The sequence below is a fragment of the Mesoplodon densirostris genome, chromosome 18 (assembly GCF_025265405.1).
Source record: "Mesoplodon densirostris isolate mMesDen1 chromosome 18, mMesDen1 primary haplotype, whole genome shotgun sequence".
NCBI lineage: Eukaryota > Metazoa > Chordata > Mammalia > Artiodactyla > Ziphiidae > Mesoplodon > Mesoplodon densirostris.
In genome coordinates this window covers 61,512,323-61,537,095 of record NC_082678.1, presented here as the reverse complement: position 1 = coordinate 61,537,095, position 24,773 = coordinate 61,512,323, and the positions used below count along the sequence as shown (strand labels likewise).

At 43.1% G+C, this 24,773-nt stretch overlaps 1 protein-coding gene and 1 long non-coding RNA gene across 3 annotated transcripts in view; both read left to right on the top strand.

Annotated features, from left to right (window-relative positions):
- Positions 1-5,161, top strand: part of SCPEP1 (serine carboxypeptidase 1) — a 35,697-nt gene extending 30,536 nt beyond the window's left edge. Inside the window, exon 13 of the mRNA XM_060081516.1 lies at positions 4,834-5,161. Within this exon, the coding sequence (XP_059937499.1) occupies positions 4,834-4,896 (63 nt within the window). The 3' untranslated portion in view covers positions 4,897-5,161. The remainder of the gene's footprint in view (positions 1-4,833) is intronic.
- Positions 5,162-10,022: 4,861 nt separating this feature from the next.
- Positions 10,023-24,204, top strand: LOC132478858 (uncharacterized). Of its 2 annotated transcripts, none has more exons than XR_009530421.1 (3): positions 10,023-10,436; positions 12,784-12,896; positions 23,562-24,204. It is a non-coding gene; the product is annotated as an uncharacterized LOC132478858 (long non-coding RNA). The 2 variants fall into 2 exon arrangements; XR_009530420.1 differs by lacking the exon at positions 10,023-10,436 and adding an exon at positions 11,999-12,080.
- Positions 24,205-24,773: the final 569 nt, after the last annotated feature.

The following is a 24,773-nucleotide window of genomic DNA, read 5'->3' as shown; positions in this document are numbered from 1 at the left end:
CTCCCCACGTACCTGGATAGGGCAAAAGAAAAAAGAAAAAACGGAGACAAAAGAATAGGGGTGGGACCTGCACCAGTGGGAGGGAGCTGTGAAGGAGGAAAGGTTTCCACACACTAGAAGCCCCTTGGCGGGCGGAGACTGCGGGTGGCGGAGGGGGAAAGCTTCGGAGCCACAGAGGAGAGCGCAGCCACAGGGGTGTGGAGGGCAAAGCGGAGAGATTCCCTCACAGAGGATCGGTGCCGACCAGCACTCACCAGCCCGAGAGGCTTGTCTGCTCACCTGCCGGGGCGGACGGGCTGGGAGCTGAGGCTCGGGCTTCGGAGGTCGGATCCCAGGGAGAGGACTGGGATTGGCGGCGTAAACACAGCCTGAAGGGGTTAGTGCGCCACGGCTAGCCGGGAGGGAGTCTGGGAGAAAGTCTGGAGCTGCCGAAGAGACAAGAGACTTTTTCTTGCCTCTTTGTTTCTTGGTGCGCGAGGAGAGGGGATTAAGAGCGTTGCTTGAAGGAGCTCCAGAGATGGGCATGAGACGCTAAGGCTGCTGCTGCAGCGACCAAGAAGCCTGTGTGTGAGCACAGGTCACTCTCCACACCTCCCCTCCCAGAAGCCTGTGCAGCCAGCCACTGCCAGGGTCCCATGATCCCGGGACAACTTCCACAGGAGAACGCATGGCGCACCTCAGGCTGGTGAGCCAGAGCCCCCGAATCAGCTGCTCCTTTAACCCTGTCCTGTCTGAGGGAAGAACAGACATCCTCCGGCGACCTACACGCAGAGGCGGGACGAAATCCAAAGCTGAACCCCGGGAGCTGTGTGAACAAAGAAGAGAAAGGGAAATTTCTCCCAGCAGCCTCAGAAGCAGTGGATTAAAGCTCCACAGTCAACTTGATGTACCCTGCATCTGTGGAACACCTGAATAGACAACGAATCATCCCAAATTGAGAAGGAGGACTTTGGGAGCAAGATAGATTATTTTTTCCCCTTTTCCTCTTTTTGTGAGTGTGTGTGTTTGTATGCTTCTGTGTGACATTTTTGTCTGTATAGCTTTGCTTTCACCATTTGTCCTAGGGTTCTGTCCGTCCGTTTTTTGTTTTGATCTGTTTTACTTTTCAAAATTTTTTCTTTAATAATTATTTTATTTTATCTTACTTTATTTTATTTTATCACCTTTCTTTCTTTCTTTCTTTCTTTCTTTTCTTTTCTTTCCTTTTCTTTTCTTTCTTCTTTTCTCCCTTTTATTCTGAGCCGTGTGGAGGACAGTCTCTTGGTGCTCCAGCCAGGCGTCAGGGCTATGCCACTGAGGTGGGAGAGCCAAGTTCAGGACACTGGTCCACAAGAGACCTCCCAGCTCCACGTACTATCAAACGGCGAAAATCTCCCAGAGATCTCCATCTCAACGCCAAGACCCAGCTTCACTCAACGACCAGCAAGCTACAGTGCTGGACACCCTATGCCAAACAACTACCAAGACAGGAACACAGCCCCATCCTTAGCAGAGAGGCTGCCTAAAATCATAATAAGGCCACAGACATCCCAAAACACACCACCAGACATGGACCTGCCCATCAGAAAGACAATATCCAGCCTCATCCACCAGAGCACAGGCACTAGTCCCCTCCACAAGGAAACCTACACAACCCACTGAACCAACCTTAGCCACTGGGGACAGACACCAAAAACAACGGGAACTACGAACCTGCAGCCTGCGAAAAGGAGACCCCAAACACAGTAAGATAAGCAAAGTGAAAAGACAGAAAAACACACAGCAGATGAAGGAGCAAGGTAAAAACCCACCACACCTAACAAATGAAGAAGAAATAAACAGTCTACCTGAAAAAGAATTCAGAATAATGATAGTAAAGATGATCCAAAATCTTGGAAATAGAATAGAGAAAATGCAAGAAACATTTAACAAGGACCTAGAAGAACTAAAGATGAAACAAGCAATGATGAACAACACAATATATGAAATTAAAAATACTCCAGAAGGGATCAATAAGAGAATAACTGAGGCAGAAGAACGGATAAGTGACCTGGAAGATAAAATAGTGGAAATAATTACCACAGAGCAGAATAAAGAAAAAAGAATGAGAAGAATTGAGGACAATCTCAGAGAGCTCTGGGACAACATTAAATGCACCAACATTCGAATTATAGGGGTCCCAGAAGAAGATGAGAAAAAGAAAAGGATTGAGAAAATATTTGAAGAGGTTACAGTTGAAAACTTCCCTAATATGGGAAAGGAAATAGTTAATCAAGTCCAGGAAGCACAGAGAGTCCCATACAGGATAAATCCAAGGAGAAACATGCCAAGACACATATTAATCAAACTATCAAAAATTAAATACAAAGAAAACATATTAAAAGCAGCAAGGGAAAAACAACAAATAACACACAAGGGAATCCCCATAAGGTTAACAGCTGATCTTTCAGCAGAAACTCTGCAAGCCAGAAGGGACTGGCAGGACATATTTAAAGTGATGAAGGAGAAAAACCTGCAACCAAGATTACTCTACCCAGCAAGGATCTCATTCAGATTTGATGGAGAAATTAAAACCTTTACAGACAAGCAAAAGCTGAGAGAGTTCAGCACCACCAAACCAGCTTTACAACAAATGCTAAAGGAACTTCTCTAGGCAAGAAACACAAGAGAAGGAAAAGACCTACAATAAAATACCCAAAACAATTAAGAAAATGGTAATAGAAACATATATATCGATAATTACCTTAAATGTAAATGGATTAAATGCTCCCACCAAAAGACACAGATTGGCTGAATGGATACAAAAACAAGACCCGTATATATGCTGTCTACAAGAGACCCACTTCAGACCTAGGGACACATACAGACTGAAAGTGAGGGGATGGAAAAAGATATTCCATGCAAATGGAAATCAGAAGAAAACTGGAGCAGCAATTCTCATATCAGAGAAAATAGACTTTAAAATAAAGACCACTAGAAGAGACAAAGAAGGACACTACATAATGATCAAGGGATTGATCCAAGAAGAAGATATAACAACTGTAAATATTTATGCACCCAACATAGGAGCACCTCAATACATAAGGGAAATACTAACAGCCATAAAAGGGAAAATCGACAGTAACAATGATAGTAGGGGACTTTTAACACCCCACTTTCACCAATGGACAGATCATCCAAAATGAAAATAAATAAGGAAACACAAGCTTTAAATGATACATTAAACACGATGGACTTAATTGATATTTATAGGACATTCCATCCAAAAACAAGAGAATACACATTTTTCTCAAGTGCTCATGGAACATTCTCCAGGATAGATCATATCTTGGGTCACAAATCTAGCCTTGGTAAATTTAAGAAAATTGAAATTGTATCAAGTATCTTTCCGACCACAGTGCTATGAGACTAGATATCAATTGCAGGAAAAGAGCTGTAAAAAAATACAAACACATGGAGGCTAAACAATACACTACTTAATAACGAAGTGATCACTGAAGAAATCAAAGAGGAAATCAAAAAATACCTAGAAACAAATGACAATGGAGACACGACGACCCAAAACCTATGGGATGCAGCAAAAGCAGTTCTAAGAGGGAAGTTTATAGCAATACAATCCTACTTTAAGAAACAGGAAAGGGCTGCCCTGGTGGCGCAGTGGTTGAGAGTCTGCCTGCCGATGCAGGGGACACGGGTTCATGCCCTGGTCCGGGAGGATCCCACATGCCAAAGAGCGGCTGGGCCCGTGAGCCACGGCTGCTGGGCAAAGGCAGTAAGAGGTCTTAGAGCACAACACTATTCCAAGAAAGGGTCTCTGCAGAGTCAGAGAGGAGAGGGAGGCAGGAGGAACCAGCTGTGGGCTGTCACTGGTGTGAGGAGTTCAGGCCCGTTTCCTTTTGGTTTGTCACCCATAGAACAAGGCATCAGTTGGGGGCAGCCGTAAAGTAGCTGTTGGAGACTGTTATTAAATCACCCCCCAACCACTTCCTCTTTAGTTGATTAAGTGTCGTTTCGGCCCACCCCACCGTGCCTGTGCCTCCTGGGGACCAAGCCTGGCAGGAGAGTCGGGGGCAGGAGTGTGAGAGAATGGTGGAGCCGCAGAAGTTCAGAACTTGGAGCCAGCTACTCCACCGCCGTCTTTGTGGAGGGGAACCTGAGGCCTCTGCCCCTCCCCCTTTTGATGGTGTGTGGGAAGGAGGTGTTTGACAAGACTTCTTTGAAAGATCTTACAGGAAAACAAAAAGTTGAATAACTGTGTAAAAGCCGGGGTGCCCCAAACAAAGGGTCTTGTTGGTTTACAGATTTGCTGTTAGTTTCCCTTCCACTCTGGGACCCTTCCTACACAGAGAGTCCTTTAAAATGTTTACAATCTTCCCTCTTCCTTGAACAGGCTGGATCCTAGTAACATAAGCACAGCCCTTATAAAGAAATCAACAGGGACTTCCCTGGTGGTCCAGGGGTTAAGACTCCACGCTTCCACTGCAGGGGGTGAGGGTTCCATCCCTGGTTGGGGAACTAAGATTCTGCATGTGGTGTGGCCAAAAAAAAATGAAAGAAAGAAAGAAAGAAATCAACAGATCAGCCCCAATGGAATAGGAGATTCCTTCCTAAATGCTGGCTTCTGTAGACCCCTGCAGCCCAGCAGGTGGGGGCCCAGAAGAGGATTTGTCCAGCGTAGGGTCATTTCACAGAAGGGACGCTCTTTTAAGGAATGGCACCCAGGTGCAGCTGTCCTCCCAGGTTGCTGTCACAGAGCTGGCCCCCTTCCTGGGAGCAGCGTCTCGGGATGCCGGCCCTGACCCCAGCCCCAGACATGGAACCAGGAGTGCTAACGGAGATACTGCTTGCTTCCAGGTTCCTTCCGACCAAGGGGACGTGGCTCTGCAGATGATGAGGCTGGTGACTCAGCAAGAATAGGATGGCCTGGGCTGGAGGTGAGCTGCTTGGCCTTGGGGTACGGAGGCCGAAGCAAAGCACCCGGAAGGTGTAGGAACCACTCTTCTCCCTTCGAATCCGACTCGGGGGGAGAACCTCACTTGGGCTGTGATTGTGAAGGGTCCCATCAGCTCTGACAGAGAACAAAATCATTGCCTCTGTGAAAACTTGGAAATCATTTCTGCTTCTGAAAACTAAGTTTTAAAAAAATGGATTTGTTTTCATCAAAATAAAGGGTTGAAATAGATTGACATTTTCTTATTACAAAAGCAAATTACGTGATTTATAGAAAAAACAGGAAATACAGGCAAACATAGAACAAAATGAACACTCATATACTCCCTTCCCAGGGATAAGCACTGTTACCACTTAAGTGTTTATCCTTGCAAATCTTTTTTTGCTATATATATATATATTTTTTTTTTTTACAAAAAACGCAATCATTGCTATGTTATTTCACAGTCTCCTTTGTTCACACATCAGTGTGTTGTCTGCTGAGCATTCCATTATATGGATGTACCATAATTTACCTACCAAATGCCCAGTTGTTTCCCATAAGCAGTGTCTAGTTTGTTGCTTTTTTAAACGGTGCTCTGGTGATTTACCCTCTTAGTTACATTTTTACACACATCCTTATCATTTTCTTACAATAATTTCCTAAAAGCATACTTGTTCAGCCAAAAAATTGTAACATTTCTTTAAAATTAAAATGATGAGTTCGGGGGCTTCCCTGGTGGTGCAGTGGTTGAGAGTCCGCCTGCCGATGCAGGGGACATGGGTTCATGCCCCAGTCTGGGATGATCCCACACGCCGCGGAGCGGCTGGGCCCATGAGCCATGGCCGCTGGGCCTGCGCGTCCGGAGCCTGTGCTCCGCAACGGGAGAGGCCACAATAGTGAGAGGCCCACATACCGCAAAAAAAAAAAAAAAAAATGATGAGTTCGGGACTTTTGAGTTTTAATTCATGGCTCAAGATCTGCAAAGGGACCTGATAGCTTCTATGATAGCCCTGAAAGAAATACCACTTCCTGTAGTTGTGCGGCTGAGATTTTGAAAACCAAACCCGAAGTCTCGTCCTGCAGTGTGTGAGGAAAGAGTTACTAACAGGTTACGCCTACGTGACCAGCCCCTTCTGACCTGAGACTAAGACAGGCTTCCTTGGGTGGTGCTCCATGCTTTCCCCGCAGTTTGGTTTGCTGTTGGGAAGAGAGGGCTCCTGTACTCCTGTGTGGACGGGGAAGAACGCCAGAGGCTTGTGCTGGGTCCCCCTGGACTCCACCAGTGCGTATCGTTCTCCTGCTGCTTCTGCCGGGTATCATTTGCTGGAAAAAAATTGAACTATGAGTATAACTAGTTACTGGGTCTTATGAGTCCTCCGGGCGTTGAATTACAACACAAGTAGAATTCCCAACGTCACAGAGTCTTTTTGTTAGAGGTTAGGGTTATTTGGGGGGAAGGAGTGAAAGTTTGAACATTAGGATATGTCATATGGGCAGATTCCAATGAACCTGGGACCTCAAAGCTTTTTTGCCACTGGGAGCAGCCCTTCCATCCCTGTCTGAGGAGGTTAGTCTCTTGCCCTAAGATCCTATAGCAAATTCCCAGACTTGCCTAAGGCCCCTGTTCCTGCTACATTGTATTCTCTCTCAACCCACACCCATGCCTTCATGGGATTCCCTATGATGTGTTGACTGAGGAAGAAAAGTCTCAGGCTTGGTTTGTAGATGGTTCTGTGTGATATGCATGCATCACCTGAAAGTGGACCGCTTTGGCACTGGAGTTCCTCTCTGGGACAGCCCTGGAAGATGGTGGCAAAGGGAAATCCTCCTACTGGACAGAACTGGAAGCAGTGCCCCTGTTTATTTTGCCTGCAAAGAGAGATGGCCAGAAGAAAGGGTCTGCCCGAGTCATAGTTTGGTTGGGTCGTTGAACTGGAAGGAGCACAACTGGAAAATGGAAAAGTCTGAAGGAGAGAGGTCTGAGGATAGACCTCTCTGATTGACAGAGTGTGAAGATATTTGGGTTCCATGTGAATGCTCATTGAAGGGCACAGGAAGGTTTTAATAATCGGGTGGGTGGGATGACCCATTTGGTAGACATCGGACAAGCCCCCTTCCCCAGCAACTCCTGTGGACTTGTGAACAGAGTGGCCCTGGTGACAATGATGGAGGCTATGCATGGCCTCAGCAACATGAACGTGTGTTCACCAAGAGTGACCTGGCTACAGCTACTGCTCAGTGCCCAGTCTGCCAGCAGGAGACAGCGCTCAGCCCCTAATGTGGCACCATTGCCGCAAGGAATCAGCCAGCTACCTGGTGTTAGGTTGATTACATTGGACCACTTTCATTTTGGAAGAGGCAGCAAGTTGCTCTTATTGGAATTGACACTTGCTCTGGACATAGATTTGCCTTCCCTGCCCACAATGCTTCTGCCAGAACTACCGTCTGTGGCCTTACAGGATGTCTCATCCACCATCATGGTATTCACAGCAAATGAAATACAGCAGTGGGTTCATGCTCTTGGAATTCACTGGTCCAACCCTAGTCTTCATCATCTCGAAGCAACTGCTTTGACAGACAATTGAATGACTTTTTGAAGATTCAGTTATATTGCCGAATAGGTGGTGACGTCTTGCAAGGGCTGGGGCAGTGTCCTCCAGTTTGTGGTAAATTCTAAATCAGCATTATGTTTCTCCCATACCCTGGATTCAGAAGTTCAGGAATCAAGGGATAGATATGAAAGACAGTCCTCTCAGTATTAATCCTAATGATCCAATAGTCAAAGTTTTGCTTCCCATCTCTGTAGTTTTAGCATCTGCTGGTGTAGAGATCTTCATTACAAAGGGAGAAATGCGTTCACAAGGAGACACAGCAAAGACTGCATTAAATTGGAACTTGAAGCTGCCATCTGGCCTCTTTGGTTACTGAATCAATAGGCAGAGTACTGGCTGGGGTGATTGACCTGGCTATCAAGGGGAAACTGGGTTGCTGCTGCATGGTGGGGGTAAGAAGGGGTACTGCAGGAGACCCTTTGGGGTGCCTCTTAATACTCCCTTATCCTCTGATTAAGATCAATGGAAAACGCATAAACGACAAGGTCCTACTACTGTATAGCACAGAGAACTATATTCAGTGTCCTATGATGAATGATAATGGAAAAGAATATTAAAAGAATATATATATATATATATATATATATATATATGAATCACTTTTCTGTACAGCAGGAATTAACACAACGTTGTAAATCAACTATACGTCAATAAAACAAACAAAAGATCAGTGGAAAACTACAACAACCCAATTTAGACTGCTAATGTCCCAGATCCTTCACAAAGGGCTTGAGTCATTCCACCAGGCAAGGAACTATGACAATGGAGGTGTTTGCTGAGGGCAAAAGAAATATGGAATGAGCAGTAGATGATGATAGTTATAAATACTAGCTGTGGCCTTGTGACCACCTGTAGAATGAGGACTATAGTTTAAAGTATTTCTTCTTTATTTTGATGTGACTATATTTTAATAAATATTAACCAAAAATTTTTATCTCCTCTCTTAATCTCTATCATCTAACCTGAGATGTGCTCATAATCACTTTATATGTAAGTGTTTTAAGTTACAAGGTGTCAAAACAGGAGTGTGAATCAGCTAGGAAAAGAATGAACGTTATCCAAAGACAAAAAAGGGACCTTGATGCTCTCCCGGGGGTGAGGTTAGAATGGTTTTGGTTGTAAGAGGGATAGTGTGTCATGTTAAGCAGAAGCATAGCTTTGCTTTTGTCTTTATTTGGAGATTAAATAGCGTTTCGGGCAACATGTGGGTGGCCAGTTGAGAAGGGGTGGACTGTAGTATTTGTAATGTTTCAACTTGCCTTGGCCAAACTCTGTTTTCTGGAGTTAAATTTCCTCTATGTTTCTGATTAGAGTGGCCCAGAAGACTGGAGATTCTGTAACCTCTGGAGGATGGAAATTGATTTTTCCTAGTTAGGCCAGCTGCTGTTTCACCTTATGAACTGTTTGTTGTCTTCTCATCTGTTTCTTAATTTCTTATTTCATGAACTCAGTGTTTGCTTTAATTTCCTTGAGAGGAAGCAAGGTGTTTAGAGTTTCCTAGTACAAACCTTCCAAGGAATGTTTCTCATCTGTTTCATCTGTCTTTTGTATTTTGTGTTGATTTCCTCCATTTTAGTTGAGGTTGGTTGTGTGTGTGTTTTTCCATGTTTATTGTGTTTGCTTGTTTATGTATACTTATCTTTGAATGAGGGTAGTTATAGAATAATCTCATTCCCCATCCTGTTCTTTTGGTTAATTTTTAGATTGTCCCCTTAGTTCTTATTCTGGAAGATTGGATGTTGTGGGTCCATATGGTCTGTTTAGTTGTTCAGGTGCCTAAGGGAGGTGGATGCTGGGATCTTGAGCAATAAGAACAGAGCTTCCTTGACTTTGATGGGGTTACATCCTGATAAATCCATCGTAAGTTGAAAATAAGTCAAAACTGCATTTAGTATACCTAACCTACCTAGCTTACCTAGCTTAGCCTAACCTACCTTAAACGTGCTCGGAACACTTCCATTAGCCTACGGTTGGGCACGATCATCCAACACAAAGCCTATTTTATAATAACCTGTTGAATATCTCATGTAATTTGTTGAATACTGTACTGAAAGTGAAGGAATGGTTGTCAGTGTCTGATGATCATGTGGCCGACTGGGAGCTGTGGCTGCTGCTGCCCAGCCTCACAAGAGAGTGTTGTACCAGGTATCGCTGCCCGGGGAAAGATCACAATTCAAAATCTGATATATGGTTTCTACTGAATGCATATTGCTTTTGCACCATCTAAAGTCAAAAAATTGTAAGTCAAACCATTGTAAGTCATGGACTGTCTGTATTGGGAACCATCCTTGGGGCCCTTATTCACTAATGGCAGAGGCACCTAGATTTTCTTTGTTTGTTTGTTTGTTTTGACCAACCACTTTGGTAAGAAGCAAAGCCAGAGAGACCAAGGGACTCCTTATTTGATGGATTAGTATTAGTTACCTATTGCTGCATAATAAAACACCCAAAAATGTAGTGACTTAGATCATTATTATCTGATCGTTTCTGTAGGTCAAGTTGGGGTCTCTCCTGGGGCTGCCATCAAGGTATTAGCCAGAGCTGCAGTCATCTCAAGGCTCAACTGGGGAAGGATCTGCTTTCAAGCTTGCTCATGAGATTGTTGGCAAGACTCAGCTCATCACAGGAGGTTGGACTGAGGGCCTCTCTCAGTTATTTGCCATGTGAATCTCTACGCAGGGCAGCGCATGACGTGGCAAAGTGAGAGAGAAGAATCAGGGAGAGAAAGTGAGCAAGGTACAGGTCACCGTCCTTTATAGCCGAATCCCAGTGAGCTATCTTATCACCTTTGCCTATTCTATTCTTAAGAAGCAAGTCAGTATGTCCTGCCCCGTTCAAGTGGAGGGAATCACACAAGGGCATGAATACAGGAAGCAGACATCGCTGAGAGCCATTGAGAGACTGTCTACCAGGTGGGCCAGCACTCATTTTCTCATACCTCCCTCTGTCTTTCTTCACCTCAGAACTCTTCTTGTCATGAGAGGGGTCAGAGGAGAAAGTATGGTGATGTGTAGACTTTCAGGCTCTCCTCGCACCTCACACTCCTGAGGTGGAAGAATGGGCTTCCCCATGGCCTTAGGTTCAAGTCCAAAATCCTTAACCAGACCCAAAGACCTAATAGAATCAGGGCCGTCTTCAGCCTCATTGGTGTCTCTCTACCCCTTTCTCTTTTCACTGCAGTGCTATTAGAAGTTGGGTTCCTGGAGAGGGCCCTATAAACTGTATCCTCTTCCTTACCCAAGTTCTGAAACAATGGAAAACAACACAATAAAGTCAGCAGATAAGAAAACCAAAATAAATTGGAAGACGTAGCTTAGTGTTTGAATCAGAATGCACTTGCTAATTCCAAATACCCAGTCTTGACCTTGGACCAGCCCATCCAAGGGAAAGGTACAAACACTGCCTCCTGCTCATCCTGGTAGAGGGGGAAAAAGGAAGCCAAACCCCCCCAAGCCAGCACTCATGCTACATTGGCTCTACCCAGTCAAGAAGTGTAGACCACCATCTGTGCCCCAGTGTGGTGAACACTATGAATTAGCTTTTAACTGCCAGCCCACCCTCATAGGCACCTTCCGGAGTGCAGAGGTTAGAAAGCCAAAACTATACCCACAGATGCCATTGTAGCTAGGGTTCGTGTTGTAAATAAGGTGGAAATTAGATGGTGGCTCTTTTGGTTTTCTTTTTTTTTTTTTTCTTACAAGCCAGGTTGTAGAATCATGAGATTTTTCAGCAGCAACGTTCCAGTACCCATTCTTCCTGTGTATGAAGGATCTTTTGGGGTGGCATCTTCTTGTCTGAGGGCTCCTGGTCCGTGACTTACAACTGTGGTGGTCTGTGTTAAATCAGTGTTCCAGTGGTAGGAGCTACAGTAGTGGACGAGTTCTTCCATGTTCTTGGACTTAGCCCTGGAAACCCTATCCTCGAGCCATTTCTTCCCTCCTTCCAGTCTTTCCAGTGAAGTAGTAAGCACTGATACTGATAAATCCTTTCCTACCCAAAATATCTACAGTGCTTTCTATTTCCTGCACTAAACTTTGGATGATATTGTAGTGTAAGTGCCTGACAATTGACTTATTTGATTGTAATGTAGGTGCCTGACGTTAAACTTTTGATTGAATAAACACATTGCCAGCTACACAAGTACATAAAGAGCCAGGCCACTGCACCTATGAAGTTCCCCCTTTAGAAAGCCCTGGGTGGCCTAGAGGACTGACCGCTCGAGTGATCCTGCTTTTTCCCTTCCTGCTCCTTCATTCCCAATCCTGTGTTCTAAATTAACCAATAAAGAGTGAACTCATGAAACTCTAGGCACCCCAGTAAAGGCAGAACCCAGGTATGCACTCTCTTTCTCTTTGGCCATGACCTCAGTATGTAGGCCCCAGGCATGCCTGTACCCTCCAGGGCTTGTGAGTAATCAACCTTGCTTTTTCAAAGTTCCCTGAGGGTTGCTGTGAGGTGCATCCTGCAATCATGATCAGAACCACAAGAGCTAATCCAGCCACAACACTGGCTCCAGTAGGGGAAGAGGAGGCTCACCACAAGTAGCAGGGGCCCAGGTGAGTGCCCGCAGGCATTCCTAGCAGATAGGTAGCATCACTGTCCATAGGCTGAGACTGCCACAAAACAGATACCTATCAGATAACTCAGCCTTCCTCATTGCAGAGCATTAAAGTGGGGCAAGAGATCTGAGTCTTCAGGAAGACTTAAAACCAGAAACAGGGAAGAAGCCTTTCCCCTCTCCACTCTTCAGCACCCAACACTGGACTTTTCATGTGTCCTTCTTATTGAAAGACCTCCTGCCCCTCCCCACGTAGCTACCTTCTTACTCATCTTTCAGGTTTCAGCATAAACCTGACCTCTCATAAGCCTTCCCTGATTCCCCTGGGAAGTTAGGAGCCCCCTTACTCAGTCTCATAGCCCTCTACCTGTACTCTGTGATCCTCAGTCTTCTAGTGATTACTTCCTGGGGCCCTGGTACAGGGTAGGCCTTCAGGGTTCGCTAGTTGTTTGGCTGACTGGCACTCCAGAGTGGGAATGAGGAGTGAACACAATGGACTTCCTCCAAATTGTGCAGTCCCTGAGTGCACTTGAGTTTGCTTTGTTCTAGGTGCTTACCTTCCTTATTGGCTCTGACTGGGATTTCAACATTCAGTGATACCCACTTTTTGCCATATCTCTGCATGAAAATTTGCCACATTTTCTCGTTTCCGAAACTTGACCTTTTCATTTGTGCTGTTCTTTTTCCAACTTTGTTGGCAGATGTAGTTCACTGTTGCAGAAGTCTTGGGAGCAACGTCTTCAATGATAGCAAGAACAAGAATTGTATTTCTCACGAGGAACTGTGCCCCTGACTTAGGGCCATCTGTTGCAAGGTTAGTTACACTTTATGGAGGTCTATCTATGCTGTAGGATAGGTAATCGAGCAGGTTGTAGGCTGAGTATGCCAATACGAAAGCCCTTCTGAATGAGGTATCACCTCACAGTGGTCAGAATGGCCATCATTAAAAACTCTGCAACAATAAATGCTGCAGAGGGTGTGGAGAAAAGGGAACCTTCCTACATTGTTGGTGGGAATGTAAATTGGTACAACCACTATTGAGAACAGTATGGAGGTTCCTTAAAAAAACTGAAAATAGAATAAAGACGCAGACGTAGAGAATAGACTTGAGGACATGGGGAGGGCGAAGGGTAAGCTGGGACAAAGTGAGAGAGTGGCACGGACATATATACACTACCAAATGTAAAATAGATAATTAGTGGGAAGCAGCCACATAGCACAGGGTGATCAGCTTGGTGCTTTGTGACCAGCTGGGAGGGTGGGAGGGAGACGCAAGAGGGAGGAGATATGGAGATATATGTATACATATAGCTGATTCACTTTGTTATACAATAGAAACTAACACACCATTGTAAAGCAATTATACTCTGATAAAGATGTTTAAAAAAAAACAAAACTAAAAATAGAACTACCACATGATCTAGCAATCCCACTCCTGGGCATATATCTGGAGAAAACCATAATTTGAAAAGATATATGCACCCCAGTGTTCACTGGAGCACTATTTACAGTAGACAAGACATAGAAGCAACCTAAATGTCCATCGACAGAGAAATGGATAAAGAAGATGGGATATGTATATACAATGGAATGTTACTCGGCCATAAAAAAAATGAAATAACACCATTTGCAGCAACATGGGTGGACCTAGAGATTATCATACTAAGTGAAGTCAGACAGAAAGACAAATATCATATGATATCACTTATATGTGGAATCGAAAAAGATGACATAAATAAACTTATTTACAAAACAGAAACAGACTCACAGACTTCAAAAACAAACTTATGGTTACCAAAGGGGAAAGGTTGGGGGGAGGGAGAAATTAGGAGTTTGAGATTAACATATACACACTACTATATATAAAATAGAGGGAGTCAAGATGGCGGTGTGGGAAGATGCAGAGTTAGCATCTCCCCACAACTAGGGCGCCTGCTGGCTGCTGGTGGGGGACTCTGATGCCCAAGGAGATGGGAGGAATGCCAAAGTGAACCGGTAGGATGTAGGGGGACTAAGCGGGGAGGAGCAGTGGAGGCCAGACAGGATTGGCGCCACTGAGGGTGGGGAGATCAGGAGGGGCAGGCGGGAGGGACTCTCCAGGAAGAGCAGGAGAGGAGCGGAGGGCGATCGCCTGGCCCACTCGGACCGGGGAGCCTGCTGAGCTCCCAGGCCAGTACCCCCACTCCAAAGCGCCATCCAGGCCACGTAGGTCCTGGGGGCATAGGCGGGAGGCTGGGGAGATCAGGAGAGGCAGGTGGGAGGAGCCAACCAGGAGGAGCAGGAGAGCAGTGGAGGGTGATTGCCCTGCTCACTTGGGCCTGGAGAGGCTGCTGAGCTCCCAGGCTGATCCCCTGCCCTCCAAAGCGCCCTCCAAACCCCCCTCCAGGTCGTGTGGGTCCTTGGGGGCATAGGAAGGAAGCCGAGGAGAGAACAGGAGAGGCAGGTGAGAGTAGCAGGAGAGGAGCAGAGGGCAATTGCCATGCCCACTCGGGAACAGGGAGGCTGCTGAGCTCCCAGGCTGATCCCCTGCCCTCCAAAGCCCCCTCCAGCCCGTGTGGGTCTTTGAGGGCATAGGGGGGAAGCCGGGGAGATCAGGAGAGGCAGGTGAGAGGGGCCCTTCCAGACCGGAGGAGCAGGAGAGGAGAGGAGGGCGTTTGCCCTGCCCACTTGAGCCCAGGAAGCCTGCTGGGCTCCCAGGTGAGGTCCCCTGCCCTCTGAGACCAGGAATGGGTGGTACGCCTGGGCCCCTTCTGTTTCTTGAACCTAAGCCCCACACCCCACAGCTCCCAGGGCGTTTTCTGACTCTGTGGGTCCTGAACATTGGGCCCACCCACCACCCAAACCTTTCCCTTGTTTAGTCCCTGCCCTCCACAGCCAAGGCCTTTCCCCACCCTTTTTTTTCCTTTTCCCTTCTCCTCTTTTTTACTATTGTGGTACTCATGTACCTTCCAGTTGTTGATTCATCTATATTTTTATTTTTATATTCTTCCTAACATATCTGTTAGTTTACTAGTCTAATTTTATTTTTTACTTTTCTTTTCTTGCTGCCCCAGGCAGCTTGAAGGATCTTGGTTCACGAGCCCAGGGTTGGGCCAAAGCTCTTGCGGTGGGAGCTCTGAGTCCCAACCACTGAACTAACAGAGAACCTCAGCCCCCAGGGAATATTCATAGGAGTGAGATCTCATGGAGTTCCTCATCTCAGCACCAAGACCCAGCTCTACACAATAGCCTAAAAAACCCCAGTGTTGGAAGCCTCAGGCCAAACAACCAGTAAGACAGGAACACAATCCCACCCATCAAAAAAAATAAAATAAAATAAAAAGATGACAAAACAATGTCACACATAAAGGAGCAAGGTAAAAACCTACAAGACCAAATAAATGAAGAGGAAATAGGCAACCTACCTGAAAAAGAATTCAGAGTAATGATAGTGAACATGATCCAGAATCTAAGAAATAGAATGGAGACATGGATTGAGAAAATACAAGAAATGCTTAACAAAGATCTAGAAGAAGTAAAGAGCAAACAAACAGACATGAACAACACAATAACTGAAATGAAAAATACATGAGAAGGAATCAATAACAGAATAACTGAGGCAGAAAAATGAATAAGTGAGTTGGAAGACAAAATGGTGGAAATAACTGCCAAGGAGCAGAATAAAGAAAAAAGAATGACAAGAATTGAAGACAGGGGGCTTCCCTGGTGGCACAGTGGTTAAGAATCCACCAGCCAATGCAGGGAACACAGGTTCGAGCCCTGACCAAGTAGATCCCACATGCTGAGGAGTAACTAAGCCTGTGAGCCACAGCTACTGAGCCTGTGCTCTAGAGCCCGTGCTCTGCAACAAGAGAAGCCACCGCAATGAGAAGCCCATGCACTGCAACAAAGAGTAGCCCCCGCTCGCTGCAACTAGAGAAAGCCCACGCGCAGCAATGAAGACCCAACGCAGCCAAAAATAAATAAATAAAATAAACAAATTTATTAAATAAAAAAGAATTGAAGGCAATCTCAGAGACCTCTGGAACGGCACTAAACACACCAACATTCAAATTATAGGGGTCCCAGAAGAAGAAGAGAGAAACAAGGGTCTGAGAAAATATTTGAAGAGACTATAGTGGAAAATTTCTCTAACATGGGAAAGGAAATAGGCACCCAAGTCCAGGAAGCACAGAGAATCCCATACGGATAAACCCTAGGAGAAACACACCAAGACACATATTAATCAAACTAACAAAAATTAAATTCAAAGAAAAAATATTAAAAGCAGCAAGGGAAAAGCAAAAAATAACGTACAAAGGAATCCCCATATGGTTATCAGCTGATTTTTCAGCAGAAACTCTGCAGGCCAGAAAGGAGTGGCAGGATATACTTAAAGTGATGAAAGAAAAACACCTACAACCAAGATTACTCTACCCAGCAAGGATCTCATTCAGATTCGATGGAGAAGTCAAAAGCTTTTCAGACAAGCAATTCAGCACCACCAAACCAGCTTTACAACAAATGCTAAAGAAACTTCTCTAAGTGGGAAACACAAGAGAAGAAAAAGACCTACAAAAACAAACCCAAAACAATTAAGAAAATGGTAATAGGAACATACATATTGATAATAACCTTGAATGTATATGGATTAAATGCCCCAACCAAAACACACAGACTGGCTGAATTGATACAAAAACAAGACCCATATATATGCTGCCTACAGGAGGCTCACTTCAGTTCTAGGGACACATACAGACTGAAAGTGAAGGGATGGAAAAATATATTCCATGCAAATGGAAATCAAAAGAAAGATGGAGTAGTAATACTCATAGCAGATAAAATAGACTTTAAAGTAAAGACTGTTACAAGAGGTAAGGAGGGACACTACATAATGATCAAAAGATCAATCCAAGAAGAAGATATAATAATTATAAACGTTTATGCACCCAACATAGGAGCACCTCAATACATATGTCAAATGCTAAAAACCATGAAAAGAGAAATCAACAGTAACACAATAATAGTAGGGGACTTTAACACCCCACTTACACCAATGGACAGATCTTCCAAACAGAAAATAAATAAGGAAACACAAGCTTTAAATGACACAATAGACCAGATAGATCTAATTGATATTTAGAACATTCCACCGAAAAGTGGCCGAGTACACTTTCTCAAGTGCACAGAGAACATTCTCCAGGATAGATCATATCTTGGGTCACAAAGCAAGCCTTGGAAAATTTAAGAAAATTGAAATAGCATCAAACATCTTCTCTGACCACAATGCTATGAGATTGGAAATCAATTACAGGAAAAAAAATGTAAAAAACAAATACATGGAGGCTAAACAGTGCACTACTAAATAACCAAGAGATCATGGAAGAAATCAAAGAAGAAATTTAAAAATACATTGAAATAAATGACAATGAGAACATGAGAAGCCAAAATCTGTGGGGTGGAGCAAAAACAGTTCTAAGAGGGAAGTTTATAGCAATACAGTCTCACCTCAAGAAACAAGAAAAATCTCAAATAAAGCAATCTAACCCTACACTTTAAACAACTAGAGAATGAAGAACAAAGAAAACCCAAAGTCAGTACAAGTAAAGAAATCATAAAGATCAGAGCAGAAATAAATGAAGTAGATGAAGAAAACAATAGCAAAGATCAATAAAACCAAAAGCTGGGTCCTTGGGAAGATAAACAAAATTGATAAACCCTTAGCCAGACTCATCAAGAAAAAAAGGGAGAGGACACAAATCAATAAAATTAGAAATGAAAAAGGAGAAATCACAACTGACTCTGCAGAAATAAAATGGATGATAAGAGACTACTACAAACAACTATATGCCAATAAAATGGACAACCACGAAGAAATCGACAAATTCTTGGAAAGGTACAATTTTCCAAGACTGAACCAGGGAGAATTAGAAAATATAAACAGACCTATCACAAGCACTGAAATTGAAACCATAATTTAAAATCTTCCAACAAACAAAAGTCCAGGACCAGATGGCTTCACAGGAGAATTCTATCAAACATTTAGAGAAGAGCTAACACCTATCCTTCTCAAACTCCTCCAAAAAATTGCAGAGGAATGAACACTCCCAAACACATTCTATGAGGCCACCATCACCCTGAAACCAAAACCAGCCAAAGATACTACAAAAAAAGAAAATTACAGACCAATATCACTGATGAACATAGATGTAAAAATCCTGAACAAAATATTAGCAAACAGAATCCAACAACACATTAAAAGGATCATACACCATGATCAAGTGGTATTTATCCCAGGGATGCAAGGATTCTTCAATATACGCAAATCAATCAGTGTGATACACTACATTAGCAAATTAAGAAATAAAAACCATATGATCTTCTCAATAGATGCAGAAAAAGCTTTTGGCAAAATTCAACACGGGTTTATGATGAAAACTCTCCAGAATATGGGCATACAGGGAACCTACCTCAACATAATAAAGGCCATACGTGACAAACCCATAGCAAGCATCATACTCAATGGTGAAAAACTGAAAGCATTTCCACTAAGATCAGGAGCAAGACAAGGATGTCCAGTCTCGCCACTCTTATTCAACATAGTTTTGGAAGTCCTCACCACAGGAATCAGAGAAGAAAAACCAATAAAAGGAATACAAATTGGAAAAGAAGAAGTAAAACTGTCACTGTTTGCCAATGACATGATACTGTACACAGAAAATCCTAAAGATGTCACCAGAAAACTACTAGAACTATTCAGTGAATTTGTTAAGGTTGCAGGATACAAAATTAATGCACAGAAATCTCTGGCATTCCTATACACCAACAGTGAAAAATCAGAAAGAGAAATTAAGGAAACACTTCCATTTACCATTGCAACGAAAAGAATAAAATACCTAGAAATAACCCTGCCTGAGGAGGCGAAAGACTTGTACTCAAAACTATAAAACACTGATGAAAGAAATCAAAGATGACATAAACAGATGGAAAAATATACCATGTTCTTAGATTGGAAGAATCAATATTGTGAAAATGACTCTACTACCCAAAGCAATCTGCAGATTCAGTGCAATCCCTATCAAACTACCAATGTCATTCTTCACAGAATTAGGACAAAAAATTTTACAATTTATATGGAAACACAAAAGACCCCAAATAGCCAAAGCAATCTGGAGAAAGAAAAACTGAGTTGGAGGAATCAGGCTTCAAGCTATACCACAAAGCTACAGTAATGAAGACAGTTTGGTAATGGCACAAAAACAGAAATATAGATCAATGGTACAAGATAGAATGCCCAGAGATAAACCCACACACATACAGGCACCTAATTTATGACAAAGGAGGCAAGAGCATACAATGGAGAAAAGACAGCCTCTTCAACAAGTGGTGCTGGACAGCTGGACAACTGGACAGCTACATGTAAAAGAATGAAATTAGAACACTGTCTAACACCATACACAAAAATAAACTCCAAATGGATTAAAGACTTAAATAAGACCAGACCCTATAAAATTCTTAGAGGAAAACATAGGAAAAATACTCTTTGACATAAGCCACAGTAAGATCTTTTTTGACCCACCTCCTAGAGTAACAGAAATAAAAACAAAAATAAACAAATGGGATTTAATTAAACTTAAAAGCTTTTGCACAGCAAAGGAAACTATAAACAAGACAAAAAGACAACCCTCAGAATTGGAGAAAATATTTACAAATGAAACAACAGACAAAGGATTAATCTCCAAAATATACAAACAGCTCATGGAGCTCAATATCAAAAAAACAAGCAATCCAGTTAAAAAATGGGTGAAAGACCTAAATAGACATTTCACCAAGGAAGACATACAGATGGCCAAGAGGCACATGAAAAGATGCTCAGCATCACTAATCATTAGAGAAATGCAAATCAAAACTCCAATGAGGGGGCTTCCCTGGTGGCACAGTGGTTAAGAATCTGCCTTCCAATGCAGGGGATGTGGGTTGGGTTTGATCCCTGGTTGGGGAACTAAGATCCCACATGCTGCAGGGCAACTAAGCCCATGCACCGCAACTACTGAGCCCGCTCACTCTGGAGCCCATGTGCCACAACTAGAGAAGCCGGCGCACCACAACGAGAGCCCATGCACAAAAAATGAAAGATCCCACCTGCCACAATGAAGATCCTATGTGCCACAACTAAGACCCAATGCAGCCAAATAAATAAATAATGATAAACCAGTAATAGTAAGTAAAACAACAACAAACTTTCCAGTTATTTATGTAATTTTTGAAATTATGAAATTTATTGACTCGTAATTCCATGAAATTGATATATAATGGTTTATGTCATTCATCTATTGTTGGCTTCTCTTTATATTTATTGACACAAGCATTCTGTATCTACAGCAAGATAATATTTTGAAATTATTAATCTTTGTGGCTTTCTTCTCTATTCTACTGAGTATGTGATCCTTCACCTAATCATCCAGAGACATCTTAAATGCCTTGGGAAGAATTGGAGTTGTTAAAACAGGAATGCAAACAGAAAGGAACAGTTAACTTTTGACTTTCCAACCTAAGCTCCTGAAGCCTACTTAAGAAACGTGGGGAAACTATAGCTTTTGATTTTGCAATAGAAGAAAAAAGGACATTTGAAGATCAAAAAGATCCTGCAAGAAAAGGGCAGAGAATGTGTGCCTGAACAACACATGGTATCAAAGATAAACAAAGCTGAACACTAGCTAAAGTGGTGAGGCTAGACTTTATTCAGTAATACTATTGCAAAAGGAAAGAGAGTCCAGCATAAACTCAACTCAACTTCAATTTGTGCAGGGATCTGAGATAGAATTATAAATCTGAGGTCAATGGTGTATAAATGGTGTGTTGATTGTCTTCCCAATATCATTTCTCTTCCTTTTTTTTCCCAATTGAGATATAATTGACATGACATTGTATAAGTTTAAGGTGTACAGTGTGTTGGTTTGACACATTTCTGTGTTGCAATATGATTACTACAATAGTGTTTGCTAACCCCTCTATCACATCACCTAATTATCATCTCTTTTTTGTGATGAGAACAATTAAAATCTAGTCTCTTAGCAATTTTGAAGTTTATAATAGAGGATTGTTGACTATAAGTACTATGCTATACATTTAGATCTCCAGAACTTTTTTATTTACTAGTAGCAAGTTTGCACCCTTAAACATCTCCCAGTTCCCCACCCACCCGACCCCATGCCCCCAGCCCCTGGTAACCACCACTCTATTCTCTGTTTTTAGTTCAGCTTTTTAGATTCCACATACAAGTGATATCATATAGTATTTGTCTTTCTCTGTCTGACTTATCTCTTAGCATTATGCCCTCAAGTTCCATCCATGTTGTTGGATGCAAATGGCTGAATTTCCTTCTTTCTCATGGCTGAATACTATTTCATTGTATATATATAAATTTCCTCCATTCTATCAGAGTCTTAAATTTGTTCAGGATACCATGAGCCCAGTTAAATATACCTTCCCTGACTTCCTGGCTGCTGGAACTTGCCAGCTCTGACCAAAGAGGTAAACAGAAGTAGCCAGGTAAGAGTTCCAGGAAGCTTTATACAAAGTGATAGATGAGGCTTTCATAAATTTTTGTCTTTCCCCCATCTACCTGCCTGGAATATGAACTTGAAGCTGGGGGCAGAGCATCTATCTTGTTACTTAAGGCAAAAAGAGCGTGAGAGTGAAAGCTACATGTGAGGATGGTGGAGAGGAACAGTCAAGGGTCCCTAGGACGCTGATGACATGGCAGAGCCCAGATCATGTATTTTTTTTTTTTTTAGGTCTAATTAAGTTTTTATTTTTATTTATTTTTTTTTCTATTTTTTTTATTAGTTTCTGTTTTATAACCATGTATTTTTTTTTAACATCTTTATTGGAGTCTAATTGCTTTCCAATGGTGTGTTAGTTTCTGCTGTATAACAAAGTGAATCAGCTATACGTATACATGTATAGTTATACATACACATATATAGATATATGGTATTTTTAATCTTACTAGAAAAACAAGCCCCCGTTTGGTTAAGCTAGTATAGTCACTCTTTTAGCTGGACAGTCGGCCCTCAGTATCCATGGGGGATTAGTTCTGTTGCAGGAAAGGGGATCCCTCCCAGGGCTCTTGTCTAACACTCAGAAATGAATTGTCCAAGGGGACACATGCTGGCAAAGCAAGAGACTTTGTTGGGAAGGGGCGCCCGGGTGGAGAGCATCAGGGTCAGGGAACCCGGGAGATCTGCTCTGCCACGTGACTCACAGTCTTAGGTTTTAGGGTAATGGGGTTAGTTTCCAGGTTGTCTCCGGTCAATCATTCTGACTCAGGGTCCTTCCTGGTGGCCCGTGCATTGCTCAGCCAAGATGGATTCCAGCAAGAAGGATTCTGAGAGGTTGGTAGGACATATGGACAGGAGTCTCCTCTCTCCTTGTGACCTTTACCAAATTCTTCCGGTTGGCAGTAGCTTATTAGTTCCATTAGTTCCTTACCAGGACCTCCTGTTGTAAGATAACTCATGCAAGTGGTTAGGATCTTGTCTGGCCAGGAGGGGTGGTTTTGGTCAGTGGTTCCCCTAACAGTTCCAGAACCTTCCCCAAAAGGATGCCAAAATCTAAGGAAGGTCAAGTCCCTTATACAAAATGACATAGTTGGCCCTCTGTATCCGTGGGTTCCACATCCATGGGTGCAGAAGGCCAACTGTATGTAGGCAAATGCAGTCCTGATACTGATGGCAGCTGAACCCAAGGGCCTTAATGCAATTGCACAAGGATAGAATCTAGACAGTGAGAGGAGAGGAGGGCCTAGGAAGAATCCTGTGAGAACTTGTAACACTTAACGGCCAGGTACTGGAGGCTGACTTGCAAGGGGGAGTGTTTGAGAAAGAGTGCTTGGAAGTATCGGCAAGACCAAGAAGGAGAGGGATTAAAAGAACCAGCTCTGTCGCCAGAATTCAATCCTGGCTCAGGTTACTACTAGCCAGATGACCTGCAGTAATTGACTTAATTGTTCTGTGCCTCAACTTCCTCATTTGTAAAAAGAGGATAATAATAGGGCTATTGTGATGATGAAATGTGAAGGGCATGGAGTAAGCCCTCAGTCAGCACTGGCTGCTGTTATTGTTAATCATTCCACAGAAAGAGGAAGGTTTTTTTGTTTGTAAAGGCTTATCTCTTGGGAAGCCTGGCAAATGGCATTATCCCCCATGGGATTATCAGACATTAGTCATCAGACAGGTCTAATGAAATTTCTCTCTATGGTGTCGCAAAATTCCTTTTCCACGTCTGCCTGGTTGGCCCTGCAGTTGTACACTGGCAAAAAGTTTTCCATTCGGAAAAGCATTTAGAAGCATTTGTTGAACCCCTTTCATGTGCGGGGACTGTGTTGGGTGATGGTGGGATACAAAGATGAATGTAATATTTTGTGTGTGTGTGTGTGTGTGTGTATGCATGGGGGAGGGGGTGGCAACCGCAACTGCTCCTCTCTTGTTTTTGCTAGACTTGAACCAGATCAGATGTGAACCTGAGGAAGCACCTTGTGAAGTCCAAGGGTGAAGCTAACTTGGCAGAAGGCAGAGCCAGGAGACAGAGAGATATAGAGAGTCCCAGTGCAATGGCATGGTTGAACCCTGGCTCGAACAACACCTTGTGAAAATTAATAAAGGGAAACCCTACTAAAATAGTCAGGAGGCCAGAAAGGGGAGATCTCATGCACATACAGTTCAGATCCCAATCGGAAGAGGCGTACCTTGCATCTCCAGCAGGAAGTGACAATACTTTATCACCTCCAGAAGGAAGAAAAAAGATTCTCTTTGCTTGGCAACAGCTCAGCCAATGAGAGCCTGTCACGACTCAGCCAATGAAAAGCCACTATACTGGGAAACTTCCAGTTTTCCTCTAATGGACATTTTGTTTGTAATAGCCCCGCCCAACTTCCCCTTCTCCTCTATAAAAGAGTTTCCTCTCCTTTGCTTTACCGGGACTTGAATGTGGTTTTCCGTAATTGCATGTCCCAAATTGCAATTTTTTGCTGCTCCCAAGTAAACCCATTTTGCTGATAAAATAACCGCTGTTTATTGTTTTAGGTTAACAAGCTGAAGAGAGTCGTATTTTCTAACTTTTCATGAATGGGATCCAATAAATTGCTTAAACCATTTTGAATTAGATTTTCCTTCACTTGGAATGGAAACAGCCCTAAATGATGCCGGTGATAACATTTGCCTCCTGCCTTAAAATTTACTAATGACTTTGTTCCCAGTTGTTACTGCCCTAATTAAATGAACTGTTGAAGTTGCATAGTTAGCCAGTTTCAGAAACTGGAGTAAATTCTAAGTATCTTTTTTTTTTAAGTATGGAAAATTTCAAACAAATACAAAAGTAGAGACAATGGTATAATGAACCACTATGCTTCTCTCACTCTTTTCAACAGTTAATCAACTCATGAACAAACTTATTTCAGCTAGTCTACCTTCCATCCCCTGAAATGGACTATTTTAAAGCATATCCCATGCTTCATGTCATCTGATTAGTGTGCCCGGATCATAGGACTGCATCGTATCTGCCAAGGAACAGGGAGAGGGGAGATCTAGCCCACTTTAGACCCCAAGACTCCTCCAGCAGAGGATTCCCCTTGATGGTGGTAAGTCAAAAAAGCTGACTTTCCATTTTAAAAAAGAGAGAGAGGGTAATCAGGAAAAGCTTTTGTATAGGA